Source organism: Schistocerca americana, chromosome 7 (assembly GCF_021461395.2).
Source record: "Schistocerca americana isolate TAMUIC-IGC-003095 chromosome 7, iqSchAmer2.1, whole genome shotgun sequence".
Taxonomy (NCBI): Eukaryota; Metazoa; Arthropoda; class Insecta; order Orthoptera; family Acrididae; genus Schistocerca; species Schistocerca americana.
The window spans coordinates 111,785,358-111,811,529 of NC_060125.1; the positions used below are offsets into that span (position 1 = coordinate 111,785,358).

General features: G+C 40.2%; 1 protein-coding gene across 1 annotated transcript in view; it reads right to left on the reverse strand.

Moving 5' to 3' along the window:
• Positions 1 to 5,270: 5,270 nt before the first annotated feature.
• Positions 5,271 to 26,172, reverse strand: part of LOC124622752 (ras-specific guanine nucleotide-releasing factor 2-like) — an 898,440-nt gene continuing 877,538 nt past the window's right edge. The window contains exon 25 of the mRNA XM_047148541.1: positions 5,271 to 5,486. Coding sequence (XP_047004497.1) covers positions 5,271 to 5,486 — 216 coding nt within the window. The remainder of the gene's footprint in view (positions 5,487 to 26,172) is intronic.

Here is a 26,172-nt window from a genome sequence, read left to right on the forward strand (position 1 = left end):
TCTCTCCAGCAGAGAAAATTACTTTACTTTTCAAAATGTTCAAATGTGTGTGAAATCTTATGGGACTTAACGGCTAAAGCCATCAGTCCCTAAAGCTTACACACTACTTAGCCTAAATTATCCTAAGGACAAACACACACACACACACCCATGCCTGAGGGAGGACTCGAATCTCCGTTGGGACCAGCCGCACAGTACATGACTGCAGAGCCTTAGACCGCTCGGCTAATCCCCTGCAGCTACTTTACTTTTCTTCAAACTTGAAAGACAAGTTTTAAATTTATTTACTGGCACTGTATATGCATTTTAAAGTAGTTTGTTGAACTAGATAGCACCAAGCTTTTATAACTGTTATGAGTCTTTGCAGCATAGGATATAGCACGTTAATTGTATGTCCACTTCCTCTGTTATGGTCATGAACTGTGTTCCTTAGGTCAACTTTACTTAGAAAACACAAAATAGTTGCAAATTTACAGTGTAGGTAATGTCATTATACATAGTTTATTGAAATAATCTCAACATGATTCATGTGGGCTAACCTGCAGTGCACCTTACAGCTTTCTTTTGCCATTTACACACTTATTTTGAACCTACAGAATTGCTCCATAATAGTATCTTGTAACTTGGGTGGGAATGAAAGAATGCAAAATATGCATATAATAGTAGTTATTTACTGCCACTGCTCCTCTGCTTGTACAGGAGATAGATGACACTTACTAGTTTGCCACATGATTTCCCTATGTCTGTGAAATCCTAATAATTTGACTGTTTTATTATCATGACTGGGAGCATTCAGACTGAATATAATGTCTTCCATTTTACTATTATTCTTCTGCAGTACATTTGCCTCTAATCAAGTAGTACATCTCTCCATTGCCACCGCCAAGCTGTGTTGCATATTTTAAAGGTTGGTACCATCTGCAAATAGCACTGCATCACTTTGTACAACTACAGGTAAATCATTTATGTACATAATGAAAAGGAAAGTCCAAGAACAGATCCTTGAGATACACGCTTTACAACTGGAAGACATTCTGACATTTGATTATTTACCTTAACTAACTTTTTACATTGTCCAAGTAAGCCTGCATTAGGTGCAGAGCATTTTCCCTCACCCTACAGTGATGAAGATTTTGAGAGACCACATCACAAGCTTTCCTGAGGTCCAACGGGGTTGTGATGATAAAATCTTTATTTCAAAACAGTTTTATATTTTTGGTACCATGCTCTCAACTGCATTGACTGTAGAAAGACTGGATCTGAATCCATACTATGAGGAGGTAGGTATACCACTACATTCAAAATACTGACTCTTCTGTTTATGCATGCAGTATTCTATTATTTTAGATATTGTGGATATAAGTGGTATAGGTCAACAGTTATCTTGAGATGCTATATCTTCTTTCTTACATACTGGTTTAACTACAGATATTTTACAACATACCATGTAAATGCCTTCCTGTCACCTCGACACCTCCTCTATGTGGTGAATAGCAGTCTACTATTTTCTCAAAATAATATACTTAGCCTCAGTTTGGATTTCAAAAGTTCCCCTCCACAGAACATGAATCAGATCACACAAAATTTGAATGGTATAATACTGCCAACATTATTTTCTGTAAGTTCCAAAAACATCTGATTGAGCAACTCATGGCATGCTCCCAGAGAAGCTAAAATATCATTTCCCATGACTGGTTTTCATATTACTTAACTGCAAGCACGCGGATTGTTGCAGTAAGAAATCCAAAGAGACAAAATACCATCTCCAGAGTGAGGAGTGAATTTCTACAAGTTTACCACAGGAATCAATATCAGGTCCACTCTTGTCCTTGTTACATACGTAGCATATATACACTGAGGTTACAGAAGTCACAGTGATATGCACATATACAGGTGGTGGTAGTATCACATACACAAATAAAAGGGCAGTGCATTGGCAGAACCATCATTTGTACTTAGGTTATTCATACGAGAAGGTGTGGATGTGATTATGGTTGCATGATGGGAATTAACACACTTTTAATGTGGAATGGTAGTAGGAGCTAGGTGCATGGGACATATCATTTCAGAAATTGCCAGGAAATTCATATTCCAAGAGCCACAGTGTCAAGAGTGTACTGAGAATAGCAAATTTCAGGTATTATCTCTCACCACGGACAATGGAGTGCCCAATGGCCTTCACTCAACAACTGAAAGCAGCAGCATTTGCAAGAGAAAAAACAAGATTGTGTAAAATAACAACAGAAATTGATGTGGGACATAAGATGAATGTATCCTTCATAACAGTATGGCGAAATCTGGCATTAATGTGCTATGGCAGCAGACAACTGTCATGAGTGCCTATGCTAATAGCATAATGTTGCTTGCAACACTTCTCCTGGGCTTGTGACCATATCAGCTGGACCTTACACGACTGGAAACCTGTAGCCTGGTGAGATGAGTCTGAATTTCAGCTGGTAAAAGCTAACAGTATGGTTTGAGTGTGGTCCAGACATGATGCAGCCACTGTATTTACATGAAATGGACTGGGTCCTCTGATCCAACTGAAGCAATCATTGACCATCTGCAGCCATTCATGGACTTTGTGTTCTCAAACAACAATGGAATCTTTATGGATGACAGTGCACCATGTCACTAAGCTACAATTGTTTGCAATTGGTTTGAAGAACATTTTCAATGATTTGGCCACCCAGATCACCCAACATGAATCCCATCAAACATTAATGGGACATAACTGAGAAGTCAGTTTGTGCACAAAACCCTGCAGCAGCAACACCTTCATGATTATGAATGGCTATTGAGGTATCATGGCTCAACATTTCTGCAGGAGACTTCTAACAACTTGTTGAGTCCATGCCATGTTGAGTTGCTGCATTGCACCACATAAAATGAGGTCCGACATTATATCATGAGGTATCCTATGTCTTTTGTCACCTCAGTGTAGGTGAAGGATATCCTATCCACATCACCCAAAATAGTTCACCAACCACCCAACCTACAGAATATCCCCATCCATCCCATTTCCAATCCTCTTCAGAATCCTGCATACCATGTGTCATTCCCCTGTGGGCCACCCTTGAGTACAACCTGTTCAGATGCCCACCTACCACTTCTTACCAGTAACCAATCACAGCCATTTCTAACCCAAAAATGGCAGAGCCAAGTGTGAAACCAGCCATGTTATATGCTTGTCCATCCAGGAGCCAAATATGCTGCAAACTACAACACAAATGATTTTAGCAGCTTCCCCATGAATATGTCATTTGGATATTGTCTTCCAGCACAAGTTTTCTATGAACTACACAGGTGGGAATTGTTTCTCCAGCAGATTCTGGGTTCTCACAATCCCCATGGCCTAAAATCTCTGATAATCTCTTCCCCATTACCTGACTTTTTCCCTTTCTTTTTATGTAATTGTCCACACCACTCCTCACCCATTTAGATCATGCACCACCATGTACCACCTTCTCCTACCATACTGCCTTCTACCACATGTGGGTGTTCCCCCCCCCCCCCCCCCCCCTCTCACCCAACCTCTTTCCACACATCTCCCCTTCTCTCTCCCCTGCCTGGCTACTTCTCTATCTTGAGCTCTTACCCTTCTCTGCCCCCCCCCCTCTTCTCTCTATATCTTTTAATTGCTGTATCCCCTCAGAACTCCTTTCATTGTGTTGTGCAGCAGCTAAGTAATTTGTCTTTCTCACTCCTGCCTAGCACTATTCTCCTGCCCTTCCTTGTGTCATTCCTTCTCTGTCCTCTCCCCACAACCATAAGTCATGGCAACTTCTCTCTAATAATCAGTGTCGTCAAGGCCACAGTAGTGTGTTTTTGAGTGTCTGTATGAATGTGAATTTGCCAAAAGAAGAACAAGAGCTTGAAAGCTAATTAATATTGTGTTCTGTTATGTGTGTCTATGCACCACAAATCAGTGTATTAAAGGTATGTGGTTGCCTTTCCTTTATTTTACATCTTGCTATATCCCCCAAATGATCTGATAACATCTGCCCAAGAAGCAGAAATAGCTCTCTGTACTAATGATGCAAGTATTATAATCAAGAAACTTTAACAATTGAACATGTAAATACATCTTTCTTGAAAAATAATAACTGATATTCAGCAAATGGACTGACACTGAACTTAGTTAAAACAAAATATGTGTAGTTTATGTACTGAACAATGCCTGACCACACCACTAGAAATAATGCATTAGAGGAAATCAGTAAATGAAACAGAATATTTGAAATCCTTTGGTGTTCATGTCATACTTGTACCTGGGCCTGAGCCTGGACTGGAAGTCACACATCACCAACCTTAAATGTCTAAGCTCTGCAACTTTCATGTTATAGATAACATCAGATTTTAAAAGTGAAACTGTTGGAAAGCTGAATTACTTTTCCCATTTTCATTTGTTAATGTCTTATGGCATAATATTCTTGGTAACTTATCGCCAAGGGAAAAAGTTTCTTGCAGGGAAGCATGTAATATGGTTAATATGTGTTGCCCATTCTATAACCTCTTGTAGTCAGTTCTTTAAACATGTGGATATACTAACAACATCATCATAATACATTTATTCCCTTATGAAGTCTGTAATCAACAATCAATTGCTGTTTAAAAATAACAGCAATGTTCATAAATATAATACTAGAAAGAGAAATGACTTATACTATCCATCAGTCAGCCTCAGAGTGACACACACAGGAGTTAGCGTTATTCAACAAAAAAATCTTTGATAACTTACACAGTAATGTGAAGAATTTAGTAGGTAATATAGTTAACTTCAAATACAAACTAGAATTTTATCTGCTTGACAAATGCTTCTTGTCCAGCAAAGAATTTCTAAATGTGTAATAATACAAGTGGGAAAAGAGAAAAATATGGAGAATATAGTAGAGTAGGAAACACTGTACCATATGTAAAAACAGTAGTTAAAGACAACCATGTAAATGGCTAGCATGTTGCAATACCTTTCACTGAGAAAGTGTATTATAATTATACAACTGTATCATTTCACATCACAGCAGAAGGTCACAATTATGATCCATGGAACATGCAAATACCTAATTAAACTAAACTATTTGCAGTATGTAGAAATGGTACTTTTTAAAAACAAAAATGTAGAAATGGGGATTTTAAAAGCAAAACTACTGTACAAAAAAAGCAATTTTTATTTTTCAATTAGTCAAAACAATTCAAGAAGGAAGACAAAGAATGTTATTTCCTTATACCTGTGAATATTAGTGCTCACTCACCTACTTCAGAATGAATATTTATGTGCGAGGAGGTGTCTGTGACAATGGCAGCTGTGCAAGAGCTGCAGAGCTCAGTCTTGATGTACGAGGTTCAATTTCCAAAGAAATTCTGTATAATTCATCATCATCAAGAAGCAAAGAAGGATCCAACAGATAATTTGTCACCTTTGTTATAAGCTCAATTTTATACGGTGTCTGTTGAAAGTGACGGATTTCCCGTATGACATGTGCTATCTGTAATTTAAAAAAAATATTGTATCCTTCAGAAACAAACATTATACGAATATTTATTTACTGTACGATTAAACACACACACACACACACACACACACACACACACACACACACACACACACTCAAAGCTACTTCATCAGTCACCATTTGACATATACTGTTGGATTACAACTTTCTCAACAGATTTTTGTGGTCTTTAGCCTGCATGCTTTCAAAAGCCAGGTACCCACCATCCATTGTATCTTCATCTCACTTAGTCTTTTCATATATCCCTTGGAATCCAGAAGAGAACTTCCTTCTTTGGTTTCCCAGTTTAGGGTTGTGAAACTTTCAGCAGGACTATTAGGAATACATTTGGTGATTTGGATTCTTCTGGTCTCATGTGTGTAGTTAAATGGCCTACTCAACTCCATTTCATTTTCATTGTGGTTAGAATAATGTCTTCCAGTTCATTATGTTCTTTGATCTACTTGTTTGTCTTTATTTCTTTCCTAATAATTACCAACATGCATCTCTCTATTGCTCTCTGAGCAAGCCTCTGTTTTTGGCTGCTTTTCAGATTAAAAATCCACATCTAAAGCACTAGATCAAAATTGGCTCTACACATTTGTTGGGTGCTTTCCTTCTCAGAGATACTGGAAGATTGGTTTTCGCAATACCATTTAGTTTATCAAATGTACTTCAGTCCTTGCATACCCTTCTGCTCATTTCTTTAGACATTTAATCAACAGTTGCTTCCAGCTGCCCTAAATAAAAAACAGTCAACATTTTTTATTTTTACCATGTTTTGATGTGTTTGTTGTTCATTGTTTTAGAATTATTTTAACAAATTTTTCAGGCTTTTTCTGTTAAGTTCTTCCATTTGTTTTGAAGCTCTTCTGTACTACAGGCAAATGATACAACATGATCAGCCATTCAGTGGTGATTACAATATGCTCCATTAACATATTTCCTTCTTTGGTTTCCCAGTTTAGAGGTGTGACACTTTCAGCAGGACTATTAAGAATACACTTGGTGATTTGGATTCTTCTAATCTCACTCATATTTAATTTTGAATTTACATGTTGTAAATATTGATTGTATTGAAGCTTGAGTCAAATGCTTTCTCAAATTCTGTGAATACTACACAAAGTGGTAACTTATACTCATTGCTTCCATCTATAATTTTGTTCAAGATTGCTAATAGTCCTATTTGCTATGTTTCCTAACCTTTTTTTTTCATTTCATGAAAATCCTATGGCTTACTATAAACTGGTGACAATTTTAGTGAATATATTATACGTCACGGAGAACTGTCTCATAGATCTACAACTTTTGTGTGTCCTGTCTGTCTTCTTGTGAAGTACAATAATGAAAGCATTGTTTCAGTATTGGGGTAATGCCTTCCGCAACATACATTCTGTTCCTTTTCCTGTTCCTTTCCCTCCTCCTTCAATCATCCCAATTAAACACTGTCCTCTCAAGATACCTTTCTGTTCTTTGTATCTGGAATGAATTTATACACCTTATGTGGCATTAGTTCTATAATGTAATTATGTCATTTTTCTGACTCATCTCTTGAACTATATCTTTTAAGAAAACTTACAATGCCTGTACAATTCCCTCTATTGTCAGTTATAGTACTATCTGCCGTAACTAATGATAATAGAAAATATTATTATCACTAATGTTTTTATAGAAAACTGTATCCACACTTCAGAATGTATTAAAGATATAACGAGACTTAAATGTTTATTTAATTTTTATTTTGCATCAACTACACAAGCTCGCAGAACACTTAATAACATATCCACGAATAATTAAAATATACAGATAAGTCCAGGATAATAAAACACGAAACTATGAGACTCCACAATGAAAATACTACTACTACTACTACTACTACTACAGCTACTACTACTACTGCAGCTGCTGCTAATAACATAAAAAGTACAGATATTCCAATAGATAACAAATTTTAGAGCACAGATTAACACTGTTAATTAACACTTTATCAAGAGCAAGACATATAATCATGTAAGTAACATCAATGTTGTTACATTTTATTTTTTTCCCTAGAAAAAGCAGCAGTGTCATGGATTCACAATACCATCATATATTTGTCACTTGTAAATATCAAGTCACTATAACATTGACTTTAGTGTAGATGTGTTCATCATATCAGATCTTTATAACCAGAGGGCAAAGTTAACCAGAGCAAAATTATGTAATTTTACTGATCAAAGATTTTCATAACAGTTTTTCAAATAGTTTATAATGTGTACTGATTGAAGCTTCTTATCTCCAGTACATTGTTTAGTAATATTACAGTCTTGGTGTATGATCATTCACTCATTTAGTTTAGAACAGGAAAGAGCAAAACAGTCTTCAACATAGGCGAAAAACTGCAATACTTATTAAGGTACTTATAGCCAATATATTTTTGGTCACTCTGCTTGACAACAAATCAACATAGATATATAGTTTCAGACTATTGTACACTGTAATATCAACAAATTTAATTTCGAGAATTATGGTACTTAAAATTGAGCAGATTCTTCTTACTAGTGCTTTGGAGATGCTTATTCTAAATTTCTGTAATTCTTTCTACAGCACTATAACATCAATACAGGTATAGGTGAGCTATGGGAAACTGAGTAGTTTGTATGGTTATATTTTGTCTAGACCAAATTTTCATTCCAAGTTTAAAATTCTGTTGGCAGTGATCCAGGATTTTCAAATGCTGGCTAAGCCTTCGGTGAGCAAGTTCTTGATCTTGTCATCTTCCACATCTGCTGCATTAAACTGTCAATTTGATGAAGAATATTGGAGGTAGGTGGTTTTACCAGAAATTACAACAGAAGATCATTACAAAATTTACAGGAAGTCAGCCACAATCAACAATAATTTGTGTCACCCTCCTGAAGAGGGGCAGCAGCCTTTTCAGTAGTTGCAGGGGCAACAGTCTGGATGATTGACTGATCTGGCCTTGTAACATTAACCAAAACGGCCTTGCTGTGCTGGTACTGCGAACGGCTGAAAGCAAGGGGAAACTACAGCCGTAATTTCTCCCGAGGACATGCAGCTTTACTGTATGATTAAATGATGATGGCGTCCTCTTGGGTAAAATATTCCGGAGGTAAAATAGTCCCCCATTCGGATCTCCGGGCGGGGACTACTCAAGAGGACGTCGTTATCAGGAGAAAGAAAACTGGCATTCTACGGATCGGAGCGTGGAATGTCAGATCCCTTAATCGGGCAGGTAGGTTAGAAAATTTAAAAAGGGAAATGGATAGGTTAAAAGTTAGATATAGTGGGAATTAGTGAAGTTCGGTGGCAGGAGGAACAAGACTTTTGGTCAGGTGATTACAGGGTTATAAATACAAAATCAAATAGGGGTAATGCAGGAGTAGGTTTAATAATGAATAAAAAAATAGGAGTGCGGGTTAGCTACTACAAACAGCATAGTGAACGCATTATTGTGTCAAGATAGACACAAAGCCCATGCCTACTACAGTAGTACAAGTTTATATGCCAACTAGCTCTGCAGATGATGAAGAAATTGATGAAATGTATGACGAGATAAAAGAAATTATTCAGGTAGTGAAGGGAGATGAAAATTTAATAGTCATGGGTGACTGGAATTCATCAGTACGAAAAGGGGGAGAAGGAAACATAGTAGGTGAATATGGATTGGGGGGAAGAAATGAAAGAGGAACCCTCCTTGTAAAATTTTGCACAGAGCATAACTTAATCATAGCTAACACTTGGTTCAAGAATCATGAAAGAAGGTTGTATACCTGGAAGAATCCTGGAGATACTAAAAGGTATCAGATAGATTACATAATGGTAAGATAGAGATTTAGGAACCAGGTTTTAAATTGTAAGACATTTCCTGGGGCAGATGTGGATTCTGACCACAATCTATTGGTTATGAACTGCAGAATGAAACTGAAGAAACTGCAAAAAGGCGGGAATTTAAGGAGATGGGACCTGGATAAACTGAAAGAACCAGAGGTTGTACAGAGTTTCAGGGAGAGCATAAGGGAACAATTGACAGGAATGGGGGAAAGAAATACAGTAGAAGAAGAATGGGTAGCTCTGAGGGATGAAGTAGTGAAGGCAGCAGAGGATCAAGTAGGTAAAAAGACGAGGGCTAATAGAAATCCTTGGGTAACAGAAGAAATATTGAATTTAATTGATGAAAGGAGAAAATATAAAAATGCAGTAAATGAAGCAGGCAAAAAGGAATACAAACGTCTCAAAAATGAGATCGACAGGAAGTGCAAAATGGCTAAGCAGGGATGGCTAGAGGACAAATGTAAGGATGTAGAGGCTTGTCTCACTAGGGGTAAGATAGATACTGCCTACAGGAAAATTAAAGAGACCTTTGGAGAGAAGAGAACCACTTGTATGAATATCAAGAGCTCAGATGGCAACCCAGTTCTAAGCAAAGAAGAGAAGGCAGAAAGGTGGAAGGAGTATACAGAGGGTCTATACAAGGGCGATGTACTTGAGGACAATATTATGGAAATGGAAGAAGATGTAGATGAAGATGAAATGGGAGATAAGATACTGCGTGAAGAGTTTGACAGAGCACTGGAAGACCTGAGTCGAAACAAGGCCCCGGGAGTAGACAACATTCCATTAGAACTACCGATGGCCTTGGGAGAGCCAGTCATGACAAAACTCTACCATCTGGCGAGCAAGATGTATGAGACAGGCGAAATACCCGCAGACTTCAAGAAGAATATAATAATTCCAATCCCAAAGAAAGCAGGTGTTGACAGATGTGAAAATTACCGAACTATCAGATTAATAAGTCACAGCTGCAAAATACTAACGTGAATTCTTTACAGACGAATGGAAAAACTGGTAGAAGCGGACCTCGGGGAAGATCACTTTGGATTCCGTAGAAATGTTGGAACACGTGAGGCAATACTAACCTTACGACTTATCTTAGAAGAAAGATTAAGAAAAGGCAAACCCACGTTTCTAGCATTTGTAGACTTAGAGAAAGCTTTTGACAACATTAACTGGAATACTCTCTTTCAAATTCTGAAGGTGGCAGGGGTAAAATACAGGGAGCGAAAGGCTATTTACAATTTGTACAGAAACCAGATGGCAGTTATAAGAGTCGAGGGGCATGAAAGGGAAGCAGTGGTTGGGAAAGGAATGAGACAGGGTTGTAGCCTCTCCCCGATGTTATTCAATCTGTATATTGAGCAAGCAGTAAAGGAAACAAAAGAAAAATTCGTAGTAGGTATTAAAATTCATGGAGGAGAAGTAAAAAGTTTGAGGTTCGCCGATGACATTGTAATTCTGTCAGAGACAGCAAAGGACTTGGAAGAGCAGTTGAACGGAATGGACAGTGTCTTGAAAGGAGGATATAAGATGAACATCAACAAAAGCAAAACGAGGATAATGGAATGTAGTCAAATTAAATCGGGTGATGCTGAGGGCATTAGATTAGGAAATGAGACACTTAAAGTAGTAAAGGAGTTTTGCTATTTAGGGAGTAAAATAACTGATGATGGTCGAAGTAGAGAGGATATAAAATGTAGACTGGCAATGGCAAGGAAATCGTTTCTGAAGAAGAGAAATTTGTTAACATCGAGTATAGATTTAAGTGTCAGGAAGTCGTTTCTGAAAGTATTTGTATGGAGTGTAGCCATGTATGGAAGTGAAACATGGACGATAACCAGTTTGGACAAGAAGAGAATAGAAGCTTTTGAAATGTGGTGCTACAGAAGAATGCTGAAGATAAGGTGGGTAGATCACGTAACTAATGAGGAGGTATTGAATAGGATTGGGGAGAAGAGAAGTTTGTGGCACAACTTGACTAGAAGAAGGGATCGGTTGGTAGGACATGTTTTGAGGCATCAAGGGATCGCAAATTTAGCATTGGAGGGCAGCATGGAGGGTAAAAATCATAGAGGGAGACCAAGAGATGAATACACTAAGCAGATTCAGAAGGATGTAGGTTGCAGTAGGTACTGGGAGATGAAGAAGCTTGCACAGGATAGAGTAGCATGGAGAGCTGCATCAAACCAGTCTCAGGACTGAAGGCCACAACAACAACAACAACCAAAGCATCAATGGATTGAATGAGGCAGATGAGCTCCTTGTATGTTTGGAAAAGATTTACAGTTCTGAAAAGGCCTACCTGAATATCATGTAACCTAAGCACTACAAAAATTAATCGAATGTAGTTACACACAGTAATCTTCTTCATGTAGGCTAATTTCATTACTACCTACACAAAAGGAAGAAAATTAAAAAGAGACAGACTTTACAGATATCAGCAGGGAGTCACTTGCACTTTTGGGTTGAAACAGATGGGTGTGGAAGTGCATGATCCACTTAAAATAAGTTGAAATAGATCTCATTTGAAAAGGTTGAGCCTTTATTATATGTCTCATATCGGATTTTGCTACAGAATCTGTTACATAATAAAAGAAGTCTGTGGTAATTTGCAATGCTCATTTCGTAAAGAATTTTAATGGATTTGTTATCTACAAGAACCATTTTGACATTAGTTTGATTTCAGTGACAAATTTATTAAGACTTAAAGTGAAGGAGCTCTTGGAGATAATAACTCCATAGGTAAATGTTGTGTACATAGTTCCGCATAGTCAGCGCATGCACAACTTTCTCAATAGAGCGCACCCCGCTAAGCACAACAGCGCAGGCGCAGCGCTCGTCCATCTCCGCACTACGAGATGGCGCTGTCTTAGGGATGGACCAAATTCTGGTTCCGCTGATCCGCGTATTAATATGTAATGCAGCCAATGAGATTGCTGCTAATGTAGAACCTTTTCTCCTCACGGATCACACTCATGCAGTGATACCTGAACGCGCAAGGTATTATAACGAGTGTACAGGCCTCGGATTAGTCAGTCTGCATTAGTCTGTACCAGTCTATAGTCAAGTTTCTGTCTGCGCCTAATAAGATTATCGTATTCCTGTACATAGCCATGAAGAGAAATGTATAGACACTTTGTCAAGTATCAGAGATATGTGAGAATAAGATTACTGTACCAAGACCAAAGGAACTTCAGACTGTCAATTGTAAACAGCATCCAGAATCAAGTTAAGTTATTTCTATCCTTTTTATTATTTTAATAAATGTGTGTGAAAATTAATCAAGTTCTGTTTAAAGTTGGTCACCGTCAATCTGCTACTCTAAGTGTGCAAGTGGCATTTCTATCTTCTGACCTAACAGCAGAAGATAAACATGCCACGATAAGACCACGAGACATATTGCTGACACTCGCCTACTTCGCTAGAGCGACAAGTCAAATAATCTGATGGTGTGTGTACCAAAGGTCTTACAGTACGCACACCACAGTAAAGTTTAAGGGAATCTCATTATTGTCAACACAATAGTGTATGTACTTTTGGAACATGTGTACAAGATACACAAAATATTATCATACAGTATTGACACACTGCTGTTAGTTACATATTCCACAAACCAAACTATCATATCACTGTGATGGTGGGACATATCAATTTAAGAAACATACAATACATATTTTTAAGAACAAAAAGAAATGTTTATATTGCTACATTCATGCCATTACAGCTGTCTCCTGTATAAATGTCTAATTATTTCTGTTCAAGTATTCCTCTGTGGTATAGAAGGAGGTGTTAAGGAAAAAAATATTTATCTACAGTTGAACACATTTCTGCTGTCCATGAGACATTTTATTTCAAGGGGTAGATGGTCAAAGAGTTTTACAGATGCATATTACCCTTCCTGCACTGCAGTTAGATTCATTAGGGGGTAATGCAGATCGATTGTCAATAACAAATTTCATACGTGAACAAAAGTATGTAAAATATGTAGTGATAGTACAGGGCAGGTACGATTTAATTAAGGTATGACATGACATGGAACAATAACAATGCTTTATTGCACAAATATTTACACTTAGTACATGTCTGTCCTGCTTGGAACCTAAGAACACACTAAGATCCGTGGTCAAGTCACAGATATTTCACTTATCATCATATGTCAGTGATGTATATTGTAGTGCATGAACCGCCCCCCCCCCCCCCCCCCCCCTCCCGTCTCACGTGCCCCCCATCACCCCAGCACCACACTCTCCCCTGAAGGGAAGAGCAAAGAGCAGCAAACAGAAGATGAGAGTGGGATCAGTGACTGCTTCTTCATTGTAAGGTACTAATGTGAATGACCAGTTATGTCGTGAGTGGCATGTTCAAGAGACTTGACAGGACCATTTTTCAAAGTGATTCTGTGCAGATTCACACACAGCCACGTTGAGGCTGGCATTTTCATGAGACATGAGTGGGCCACTTCTTGAAGTGATGCTGTGCCTATGCATGTGACCAGTCCTGCCAAAGGTGGCACTTTCGTGAGATACGAGTGGGCCATTTCTCAAAGTCACAGTGGGCATGTAGGAATGCTGAACAGGTAGTATGTGTTGTGGTTGGCAGGAGAGCCAACACCGTGTTACTAGAGGAGGCCGAAATGCACGCGTTTTAGCTCACATGGGCTGGCGTGAGGTCTGGAACAGGACAAGGAAATTAGAATTTAGAAAAACGGATGTAGCTGGTGGAATACTTAAATTTAATCCATTAATGATGAACGTCGGTCTTGACGGTACATGATTCACAATATCAATAGTAACTGATAATGGCGCCTTGCTAGGTCATAGCAAATGACATAGCTGAAGGCTATGCTAAACTATTGTCTCGGCAAATGAGAGCGTGTTTTGTCAGTGAACCATCACTAGCAAAGTCAGTTGTAAAACTGGGACGAGTGCTAGGAAGTCTCTCTAGACCTGCCGTGTGGCGGCGCTCGGTCTGCAATCACTGATAATGGCGACACGTGGGTCTGACGTATACTAACGGACTGCGGCTGATTTAAAGGCTACCACCTAGCAAGTGTGGTGTCTGGCGGTGACACCACAGTATGGCTGTAGGCGACAGCTTGCAGTGTGTTCACACAGGACACTGGTGGTATGACTGAAGGACAGGGGCTAGTGGAGGCCATATGTGTGAGAGAAACTGATCTGATCAAATGGGCTGCATATGTTGAGGGTGAAGTGTGGTTGACATAAGCTGGTAATTTATCTGCTGGAGTGTACTTCTATGGGCATCGTCTGTGCAGAGGCCAACTGTGGCAGAGTGGGGGCCATGGGGAGGCAGGAATGCAAGGCACCAATGTGTGTTGTGGTTGATGTCTGTGTTGATGGAGGTGCAATGACAGAGTCCACCTTTGTTGCGGTGAACTAATGTCGGGAAGGGGTACTGAAATTATCAGTGGAGGCTGAAGGTGATTTGCACAATTGAAAGTGGTCGAAAAAGTGCCTTGTTATGTTTGATGTGTCTAATGTGTCCTGAACATGGCATTCTAAAGCATCACCAACCTGCAGTAGGTGTGTGGTAATCAAATGTGGAGCCAGGTAAACACAGCCGGTGGGATCGGTGCTGTCATGTGAATATCAGCAGCAGGCAATAGCCGAAGTACATGGCGATGAGTCATGTTGGAGAGACATGGCGATGGTGGGCTGTACAACAAGGGCATTGTGCCTGATGATGCCAGCCATGGAGTTCCCAGATGACAAGCTAGAACATGGTATACAAACGTAAACGGCTCACTACATATCCAAAGTCAGTGGCACTGCAAGTACCGAATAGACCAGGGAATAGGCACAGCTGGGTGTCGGGCAGGCGTGACTGGTCAGTGGGATCAGGGCCAAGTCTGTGCTCCCCTCCTTGATGTCATGAGAGTTGTGTGCCAAGTCTGTGAAATGCTCGCAGATCAGGGCAGGGGCAATGGATATGACATTCATTGTAGGAGCAATGTGTTCTTTATAAAGAGTGCATCCAATAACACAAGACAGTTGATGTAATGTTGATGAATAGCCAAGAACTCATCAGTTGAGGAGGCACACTGCTTGAGTGTGTCAAAGGTGCATGATAGTCTTTCTGTTATTCCTTTTGAACGGTCAATGATCAGGTAAGGGTGTGGGCACCATAGTGAAAGCTCCTGAGATGCACTGGCCCGTGTCAAAGTGCAGGAGTGTGGCATGTTGTATGACCATGGAGAGGTAGAAATGGTGTAAGAAGTTCATCCCTTAGTACGGCTGTATGATGTATTTAAGAGAAAATGTCCACGTGAGGGAGTGAGACAGTGACCGTTGTAGGGTCTGGGTCATGGATCTGTGTACTGACTGATGAGGTGGTAGCTTTGTATAGTTCCAATGTCACAGGTTCATTCTTTGTCCACAAGCCATTGAGTAGTAGAGAATTGATGTCTAAACTTAAGTCAGCCAAAAGGCGATTCATCAGAGCGAAGGAGGCAGGAAGCACAGTTAAAAATATGGTTCTCAGAATTAGGATAAGTGGAGGTGGAAGCTCCACGGAACACTCATCAGAGTCCAAGTTGATGAGAAGGTCATGTCCATGTGGGCAATTGGAGATTTGAAGTCTGGTAGCAGTCATTGTTGGTGGAGTGATAGAAAATCCGCTGCTGTCGGAGCAATGAGGCAACCAGAGTAGTCTTCTTGAATAGATGAACCTGCTGCCGGCATTAGCAAGCAGTCACAAGGCAGGTGACCACTGCGCACAATGTTGTCAAACTTTTCCTTCTTGTACATGAAGGAACATGGGATGTGGTTGCTTGGCATGCAGTCATCTATGTTGGCTGGGTGGAGGGCACTGCATCAAGTGGCGGTGGTGTGTATGTTGCTTGATGCCAGCAGGAATGGTTCTGCTCAGGGGCAGCATGGTTGGTCATGCATTGTGGCTGTGTGGGCATGAATCTACATCTACATACATACTCTGCAATCCACCATACAGTGCATGGCAGAGGGTACCTCGGACCACAACTAGCATCTTCTCTCCCTGTTCCACTCCCAAACAGAACGAGGGAAAAATGACTGCCTATATGACTCTGTACGAGCCCTAATCTCTCTTATCTTATCTTTGTGGTCTTTCTGTGAAATGTAAGTTGGCAGCAGTAAAATTGTACTGCAGTCAGCCTCAAATGCTGGTTCTCTAAATTTCCTCAGTAGCGATTTAAAGAATGCCTCCTTTCCTCTAGAGACTCCCACCCGAGTTCCTGAAGCATTTCCGTAACACTCGCATGATGATCAAACCTACCAGTAACAAATTTAGCAGCCCACCTCTGAATTGCTTCTATGTCCTCCCTCAATCCGACCTGATAGGGATCCCAAACGCTCGAGCAGTACTCAAGAACAGGTTGTATTAGTGTTTTATAAGCGGTCTCCTTTACAGATGAACCACATCTTCCCAAAATTCTACCAATGAACCGAAGATGACAATCCGCCTTCCCCACAACTGCCATCACATGCTTGTCCCACTTCATATCGCTCTGCAATGTTACACCTAAATATTTAATCGACGTTACTGTGTCAAGCGCTACACTACTAATGGAGTAGTCAAACATTACGGGATTCTTTTTCCTATTCATCTACATTAATTTACATTTATCTACATTTAGAGTTAGCAGCCATTCTTTACACCAATCACAAATCCTGTCCAAGTCATCTTGTATCCTCCAACAGTCACTCAACGATGACACCTTCCCGTACACCACAGCATCATCAGCAAACAGCCGCACATTGCTATCCACCCTATCCAAAAGATCATTTATGTAGATAGAAAACAACAGTGGACCTACCACACTTCCCTGGGGCACTCCAGATAATACCCTCACCTCCGATAAACACTCACCATCGAGGACAACGTACTGGGTTCTATTACTTAAGAAGTCTTCGAGCCACTCACATACTTGGGAACCAATCCCGTATGCTCGTACCTTAGTTAGAAGTCTGCAGTAGGGCACCGAGTCAAACGCTTTCCGGAAGTGAAGGAATATGGCATCCGTCTGATACCCTTCATCCATGGTTCGCAAGATATCATGAGAAAAAAGGGCGAGTTGCGTTTCACATGAGGGATGCTCTCTAAAGCCGTGCTGATGCATGACAGCAACTTCTCTGTCTCAAGGAAATTCATTATATTCGAACTGAGAATATGTTCGAGAATCCTGCAACAAACCAATGTTAAGGATATTGGTCTGTAATTTTGAGGATGTGCCCTTCTACCCTTCTTACATACAGGTGTCACCTGTGCTTTTCTCCAGTTGCTCAGGACTTTACATTGGGCAAGAGATTCGCAACAAACGCAAGCTAAGTAAGGAGCCAATGCAGTAGAGTACTCTCTGTAAAACCGAATTGGAATCCCATCAGGACCTGGCGATTTATTTCTTTTCAACCCATTCAGCTGCTTCACAACCACAGGGATGTCTATCACTATGTCTTCCATACGGGAATCTGTATGAGACTCAAATGGTGGTATGTTTCTACGATCCTCCTGCGTGAAAGATTTCTCAAATGCTAACTTTATAATTTCAGCTTTTGTTTTGCTGTCTTCCATTGCCAGGCCAGACTGATCAGTGAGTGACTGGATGGAAGCCTTCGACCCACTTACCGATTTTACATAAGACCAGAATTTCCTTGGGTTTTCAGCAAGATCTTTTGCTAAGGTATGACGGTAGTAGTGGTTGAATGCTTCGCGCATCGCTCTTTTTACAGCAGCATGAATCTCTACTAACTTTTGCCTGTCCTCATTCTCCCGATCTTTCTTGTACCACGAGTGCAACTGCCTTTGCTTCCTGAGCATTCTCCGAATTGCGCTGTTAAACCACGGTGGGTCTTTTCTGTCCGTAACCCACTTTTTCGGCACATACTTGTCCAATGCGCGATTTACAATGTGTTTAAAATTTGCCCATAATTCTTTCATGTCCATCGTACCGTAAGTAAATGAAGTCGATTCATTTACTACGTGGGATGCTAACAACTGCTTATCTGCTCTTTCTAGTAAGAATACCCTCCTAGCCTTCTTGACTGACTTTTTAACTTTCGTAACCATAGTTGTAATGACAACATCATGATCACTAATCCCTGTCTCAACACTGACAGCATCGATGAAGTCTGGTCTGTTCATGGCTACCAGATCTAAAATATTTCCATTATGCATTGGCTGTCGATTTAGCTGCTCAAGACAGTTTTTGGATAATGTGTTCAAAAGTAATTCACACGACAGCTTGTCTGTACCACCTGCAATGAATCCATAGACATCCCAGTCTATACTAGGTAGGTTGAAGTCGCCTCTGACTAATATAGCATGATCCGGGTACTTTTGCGATACAGAATGTAGACTCCCTTTGAATGATTCTCATAGGTCATGTTCTGTGTGACTGTGTGTGCAGTGTGCTCTGAAGCATTCTGTGCAGGCCTAGGTGTGACACAGATGGCGGGGAAGCAGAGCCTGTTTATGTCACATGAACATCATCACTCCTGGCTGGTGCATTGACATGAAAAAATTGAAATACCATGTGGCAAGGGCGTCCCATCGGGCAAACTGGTCGCCTGATGCATGTCTTTTTAGTTGACACCACTTTGGTAACTTGCTTGTCGATGAGGACAATATAATGATGAGGACAACACAACACCCAATCCCAGAGCAGAGAAAATCTCCAACCCAGATGGGAATTGAACCTGGGCCTGAGAGTCAGACATGAGAGTTAGAAGCGATCGGTCGAAGTCAGTCGGACTTGCCCTCTGCATGGAAGTAAGCATGCTGAAGCTGGTACTGAAGTGCAAGGTCACCAGCATTGTTGTCAGTGGTACAAATGCACTGTTGGTGATTGGTGGAATGTTCTTGATGCAATTGTTGATCCACAATGCCAATAATTACAAATAAGTTGTCAACAATTGTGGACCAGGCTCGAGGCTGTTCAAGGCAAAACTGAGAATCTTCAACATCTGACCACATTGTGGCACAAATGATAAAAATCCAGGCAGGCAGCGGCAGCAAAGGCAGGCTGAATGAAATTACAAATGGTGCAGAAGACAAGTGACTGTGGCAATGTTGCCAATCAGCCTTTGCATGGTGTTTCCGCAAGATGAGAATGCTGGTGAGGACCCACAGTAGATTGTTTGTCACTTGAAATTGTTTGGCACTGACATTCCAATTTACATCTGTAAAGTAATTTGCAGTGCAGGTCACCAATGTAGTGAGAGTATGGTGCCAGTACGATATAACTGAGGTACTATATGGCACAAAATGATGATAATGCTTTATTGCTCAAGAACTTACACAGTAGAAGGTACACAATTATTCTTGTTGGAACCCAAAATCACACTAAAGTCTGTGGTCAAGTCACAGATATTCTATGTATCATATGGTGGTTATGTATATCACAGTGGATGTCCCCAACAGTACCGTGAGGCTGTGGTGCCTCAGACACCTTCAAGATGTGTCAGTGCCTCATATATTTCCTGTTACTTTTTGTGCAAAGAAACCTTTTCTCCTACCCCAAAATTAGTGAAAGAAAATATACAAAATATGTTAACTGACTTCTGTGTCCCCAGAGTTGGCAATGATTCTCATGGCAAAAATACCAACTATATGGCTCCCCCATTTTCAGTTTTCATAAAGATGCAGCCCTAAAATCTTAGAATTTTCTACATTCTTTATTATTTGATTTGCAGACTAGGTTAATATGAAGTGGGATATTTTTGAAAGTACAAAACTAGATGATCTATGCCTTTTCAAAGTTTAAAACTAGCCCATTTGTGCAAAACCAGTTAGTAACTTTCACAACAATATCATTTGCCATTTTCTCTGTTGCCACTTCTTTGCTCAGCTTTATTAAGTGTACATTCTGCTAATAGAAGTAATTCAGCCTGCTGATTCAAATAAAATTGCAGATCTTTAACACAGTGCAAGAACAGTAGTGGGCCAATAATCAATACTTATGGGATTCTCTTTGAAATTTCTCTCCATGTAGATGATGTGGCTTTCCTCTTTGTATTACTCAAAGAGCCTAGTGTGATAATCAATAACAAAAATTAACAAAAAAAATTGGAAAATCAAATAATGGTGAGAATAAAATTTACTAGAAATCAGTTGCCAATGTCAGTTTATTCCATGATAATTTTTTATTCTGTTTTAAAATAGTAAACAGTAAAACAAGAGACAGACTGAAGGTCACAGAATAAAGTCTTGCACTACTACATAGAAATGTCACTCACTTCTTACAGCATTAACAAGTTTGTAAATTCTCTCAGATATAAAAACTCATACAGTTTTGGTGACATTTGGGATAGAACACCAGTGAATTGCCCTTCTTTATGAAATGTGAAATGTATCATTAATTTAGAACATTTTTAACAAAGTATCATTAATTAACACTCTGATTCATTGGTGATATCATTTTCTAAGCTGTCTGAGAAGAAAGGATACTCCACAGAAGTTCCCCACAAATGGCTGACTTTGTTTCTTCATCAGGATAGTTAATCTGGAATTGGAAATGCTGCTTACATTGAGTGCTGGGTCACATATTAGCATGGTACTTCTGCTAGGTATCCTCTTCACTTCAACAGAAATTGAAGGGAAAACTGGCTGGGAAAATAGCAGAAAATTCAAGGGGGTAGGTACCACCACCACCACCACCACCACCACCATCTCAGCCTTTTCCCACGTCATGTGGGGTCAGTGTTGCTTTGCTGGATCCTTCTCTTCCATAAAAGCCTATCTAGTGCTTCTCCTCCTCTGAGCTATCCCTTCTCCCATAGGTCCCCTGCTACCTTGTCTCTCCATCTCAGTTTCGGACTTCCTCTTCTCCTTGATCCTTTCATTTCTAGGTCCTCAAATCTTCTCCCCACGTAGTACTCCCTTCTTCTCTGCACATATCCATACCATCTTGGCCTACTTTCTTGGATCTTTTCCCTATGGGCCCCACTTCCACTGTTCCCCTGATGTACTCATTCCTTAGTCTATCCTTTCGTGTCACCCCACTCATATACCTTAACTTTCTCATTTCTGCCACTTCCATCTTTTTCTCTTGGGCTTTTGTAATTGGCCAAGTTTCTGTACTATACAGCATCGCAGGCCTCACCATAGACTTGTAAAGCTTTCCTTTCATTCTGCAGCTAACCTTCTTATCACACAGTACTCTGCTCATCCTCCAGTTCATCCATCCACTATTTCAGCCTCCAGACCTCCATCACTTTGCATGTGAGAGCGTAGGTATTTACATTTCTTGACCAGCATCAGTTGTTTTCCTTGCAGGTTAATATACAGGGTAAGTACCACCATGAGTAGGAAAATATCAGCGATTATTGGTGTTGGAACAGCAACCTTGTAGGGCATGGAGAGCAGAAAGAGTCAAGTTTTAAGAGGAGCTATGATTGAAGCCAACCTTCAGTTTGAGAAAGAAATTAAACAGCATAACTCTAGCATACTGCATTACTACAAGCAGATGTTAGATGAGAATTTTTGGCAATCACCAGAAATTTCATTTCCACAAAATTATATCTCAGTCAGTATAAGATCCCAGTTATATTTATTGCATTAGAACATTTAAGGCCTAAGGAGTAAAATTAATGAACTATTTATGTGTATTAATGAATTTCAGAAATTAAACATAGTTGAGATAATGTGCATTTTTAAATATTATGTGACCACTGGCATAGATATTCTACAAGTTACAAGATTCCAGTTTGCATCTTGTTTCTGTAGAGCAGAAATGAGGAAAGGTTGCATTTCCACATTCATCATAAATTGTCATAAATTTAAGAACCTAGTCATTCATTTTGCCAGGAGCAACATATGGAAGCAAGTGAGACAGGAACAGGATTTCATAATGTATTCTTTGCAAAAGTTATGTGTGTACTAAGACTCAGCAGATAATATTAACCTGTCCATAAATCACCTTGAAGCTCTATTGGCCAATTTCACAACAAAAACTACAGAAATAGTGGTTGTTGGTGATTTAAATACAGATTTTTTTTAAAAACTCTTTCAGTTAGACCTTACTGTAATTTGTAAAATTTAAATTAAAATTTATTTCTACTCAAAACTTCCCAACTAGGGTAGCTAATTGGTCAAAAATATTTGTTGTTATATACTAAAAACAAAGATGATGTGACTTACCAAACGAAAGTGCTGGCAGGTCGAGAGACACACAAACAAACACAAACATACACACAAAATTCAAGCTTACGCAACCAACGGTTGCTTCGTCAGGAAAGAGGGAAGGAGAGGGAAAGACGAAAGGATGTGGGTTTTAAGGGAGAGGGTAAGGAGTCATTCCAATCCCGAGAGCGGAAAGACTTACCTTAGGGGGAAAAAAGGACAGGTATACACTCGCACACACACACACACACACACACACACACACACACACACACACATATCCATCCGCACATACACAGACACCTGTTACAGCTGGGCTTGTTGATCCTGTGGTGAACTTGGGTTGGTAGACAACGATGTGCACAAAGGTTAGGTGGTTGTGTTGCCGCCAGAACACATTAAAGGGTGGAGCAATTCGGGAAAATTTCGAAAAAACTGCGTGCAAATGTATTAAAAGGAGTGGTTTTGTGGTGGCAGATAGTGAAAATGAGGCTAACAATTGTCTGACAAAGAAATAATGACGTTAAAACCTGTGGGAAGCAGCTAAAAAAGATCAGTGATGTGGGAAAAACGGATATGGAAAAAAAGGCGAAAGTTATTAGAACTAGCCGAAATGGCTGTTTAATAGCTGAAAGGAACTGTTTGTGAACTGGAAACGGTGGATTTTATAGCAGCGGTAGTGTTGAAAGTGGAAAAAAAATTTTTTGGTTATAGTTTGGAAGTGGGTTACATATTATTGAGTATACATAGGCGGGATAAAATTGTATGGTAGATTCGGTAATGAGGAGAAGGTGAATACAAAGTGAAACTACTTACAAAAACAGAAAGAGAAAATAAGATGACAGGAAAGATTTCGAAATGCAACAGTGACAATAGCAAACGTAATTGTTGGGTTCAAATTAATGATATGAATATAATAGAGGGAAACATTCCATGTGGGAAAAATATATCTAAAAACAAAGATGATGTAACTTACCAAACGAAAGTGCTGGCAGGTCGATAGACACACAAACAAACACAAACACAAACATACGCACAAAATTCAAGCTTACGCAACCAACAGTTGCTTCATCAGGAAAGAGGGAAGGAGAGGGAAAGATGAAAGGATGTGGGTTTTAAGGGAGAGGGTGTCTGTGTATGTGCGGATGGATATGTGTGTGTGTACGAGTGTATACCTGTCCTTTTCTCCCCCTAAGGTAAGTCTTTCCGCTCCCGGGATTGGAATGACTCCTTACCCTCTCCCTTAAAACCCACATCCTTTCATCTTTCCCTCGCCTTCCCTCTTTCCTGACGAAGCAACCGTTGGTTGCGTATGCTTGAATTCTGTGTGTATGTTTGTGTTTGTTTGTGTGTCTATCGACCTGCCACCATTTTCGTTTGGTAAGTCACATCATCTTTGTTTTTAGATATATTTTTCCCATGTGGAATGTTTCCCTCTATTATATTCATATTGTTATATACTCATAGATATATCTAACAAACTAAATTATACTGTATTACAAAAATTAATAGCCAGGACTTCTGAGATGAACACATGCAACTGCTTATGTTAAATGTTAATACTGATCAGGATACAAAATCTACTAAATCAACATTCAGGAGGCTAGTCAGTAAGCCAAAACTTTCCTATTTTTAGGAAACTCGTAGAGACATTAGGATTATTAGAGGGAATGGAACTAGACATTCATGTAAACCAATATTTAAAGCACTTGCATGTTTATTCTTAACATGCTAATGTGTATTAAAAGAAATGTAATTGGAAATGATAACAGTATTAGAAAAAACTGTGACTTAGATTGAAAAGTAATTTCATTTACTCCCAGCTAATACTTGTTTATATTGAGAAAGATACATGCTATTGGGAATGAAATTATTCAACAAGTTGTCAAATGATATAAAATGTATAGGTGCAGTGTCAGGAGGCTGTGCTTGGGGGGTGGGGGTGGGGGTGGTGGTGGTGGTGGTGGTGGTAGAGGGAGAGAGAAGAGAAGAGAAGGTGAGAAGACCAGTGGAAGTGTTGGTGGGATAGAATAACTGTGTAGTATTTGTGGGATAGAATGACTGTGCCACATTCGAGTAGTAGCAGGGAAGGGGACAGGTGGGTAGGAAGGATCCAAATGGCACAGGGGCAAAGGCTGTGAAGCAGTCATTCACATGAAGCACTTTGTGGTCATTCACATGAAGCACTTTGTGTTGGGCAGCATGTCCAGCAACTGGGTGCTGTAGCTCTCTTGGCCACAATTTGTTGGTGGCCAGACAGCTTGATGATTGCCATGCCCATGAAGAGAGCAACACAGTATATGCAGCTTAGTATGTAGATCACATGATAACTTTCACAGGCAGTCCTGCTTCTGATGGTGTAGGAGATGTTCTGTGACAGGAGTGTAATAGGCCGCACTGGGAGGACATGAGGGAGGGATTTTGCATCTAGTTCTATTACAGGGGTATGAGCCATGAGGCAAGGGGTTGGGAGCACAATTGGAATAGAGATGGACCGTGATATTGTGTACATTAGTTGGGGACAGAATACCATTATGGGAGATGGGGAGCATATTCCTCATTTCAGGGCATGTCAAGAGGTAGTTGAAGCACTGGTGGAAAGTGTGATCCAGTTGCTCCAGTAGTGGATAGTAATGGTTACCAGAATTGTTTGAGGCTACTCATTGGGTATGTGGGAGGTGACTGTAGAGAGAAGGCATGGGAGATCTGTTTCTGTACAAGACTGGGAGGGAATTTTGGTCTGCGAAAGGCTTAGTGAGATTCCTGGCATATTTTGATAGGGGCTGCTATCACTGCATATGCAATGACCGTGAATGTCTAAGCTCTATGGAAAGGACTTTTTGGTATGGAATGGGTGGCACCAATAGAAGAGGAGATATTATTGGTGGTTGTTAGATTTGATGTGGACGGAGGTACTGAAGCAGCCATCCTTGAGGTGGTGGTCAATTGTTGGGTTGAGGATGGCCAGGCAAAGTAAATGGAGGAGAAGTGTTTAGGTTCTGAAGGAATGAGGATAATGTGTCCTCACTCTCAGTCCAGATCACAAAGGTGTCATCAATGGATCTGAAACAGATGGGAAGTCTGGGATTCTGGGTGGTTAGGGAGGTTTCCTCTAGATGGCTCATGAATAGGTTGGCACAGGATGGTGCCATATGGATTCCCGCTGCTGTGTCAATGATTTGTTTGTAGGAGATGCCCTCAAAGGTGAAATAATTGAGGGTGAAGATATAATTGCTCATGGTGACCAGGAAGATTGTTGTCTATGTGGAGTCAGTTGGGCATTGGGAAAGGTAGTGTTCAACAGCAGTAAGGTCATGGGCATTGGGGTGTCAGTGTAGAGGAAGGTGGCATTGACAGTAATGAGCAGGATGTCAGATGGCAAAGGAACAGTAACTGTGGAGAGTCTGTGGAGGAAATGGTTGTTGCCTTCTACATACAAGGATAAAAACTGAAAACTAAACTCCGCCCAAACAGGCCATGAAGGCCCAATGGTACAGACTAGCCACCATATCATCCTCAGCCCACAGCATCACTGGATGCAGATATGGAGAGGCATGTGGTCAGTACACCACTCTGCTGGCCGTATGTCAGTTTACGAGACCAGAGCCACTACTTCCTGATCAAGTAGTTCCTCAGTTTGCCTCACAAGGGCTGAGTGTGCCCCGCTTGCCAACAGTGCTCCGCAAACTGGATGAAGGTGTTGGTCCACAGAAGCAGATATTCTCTC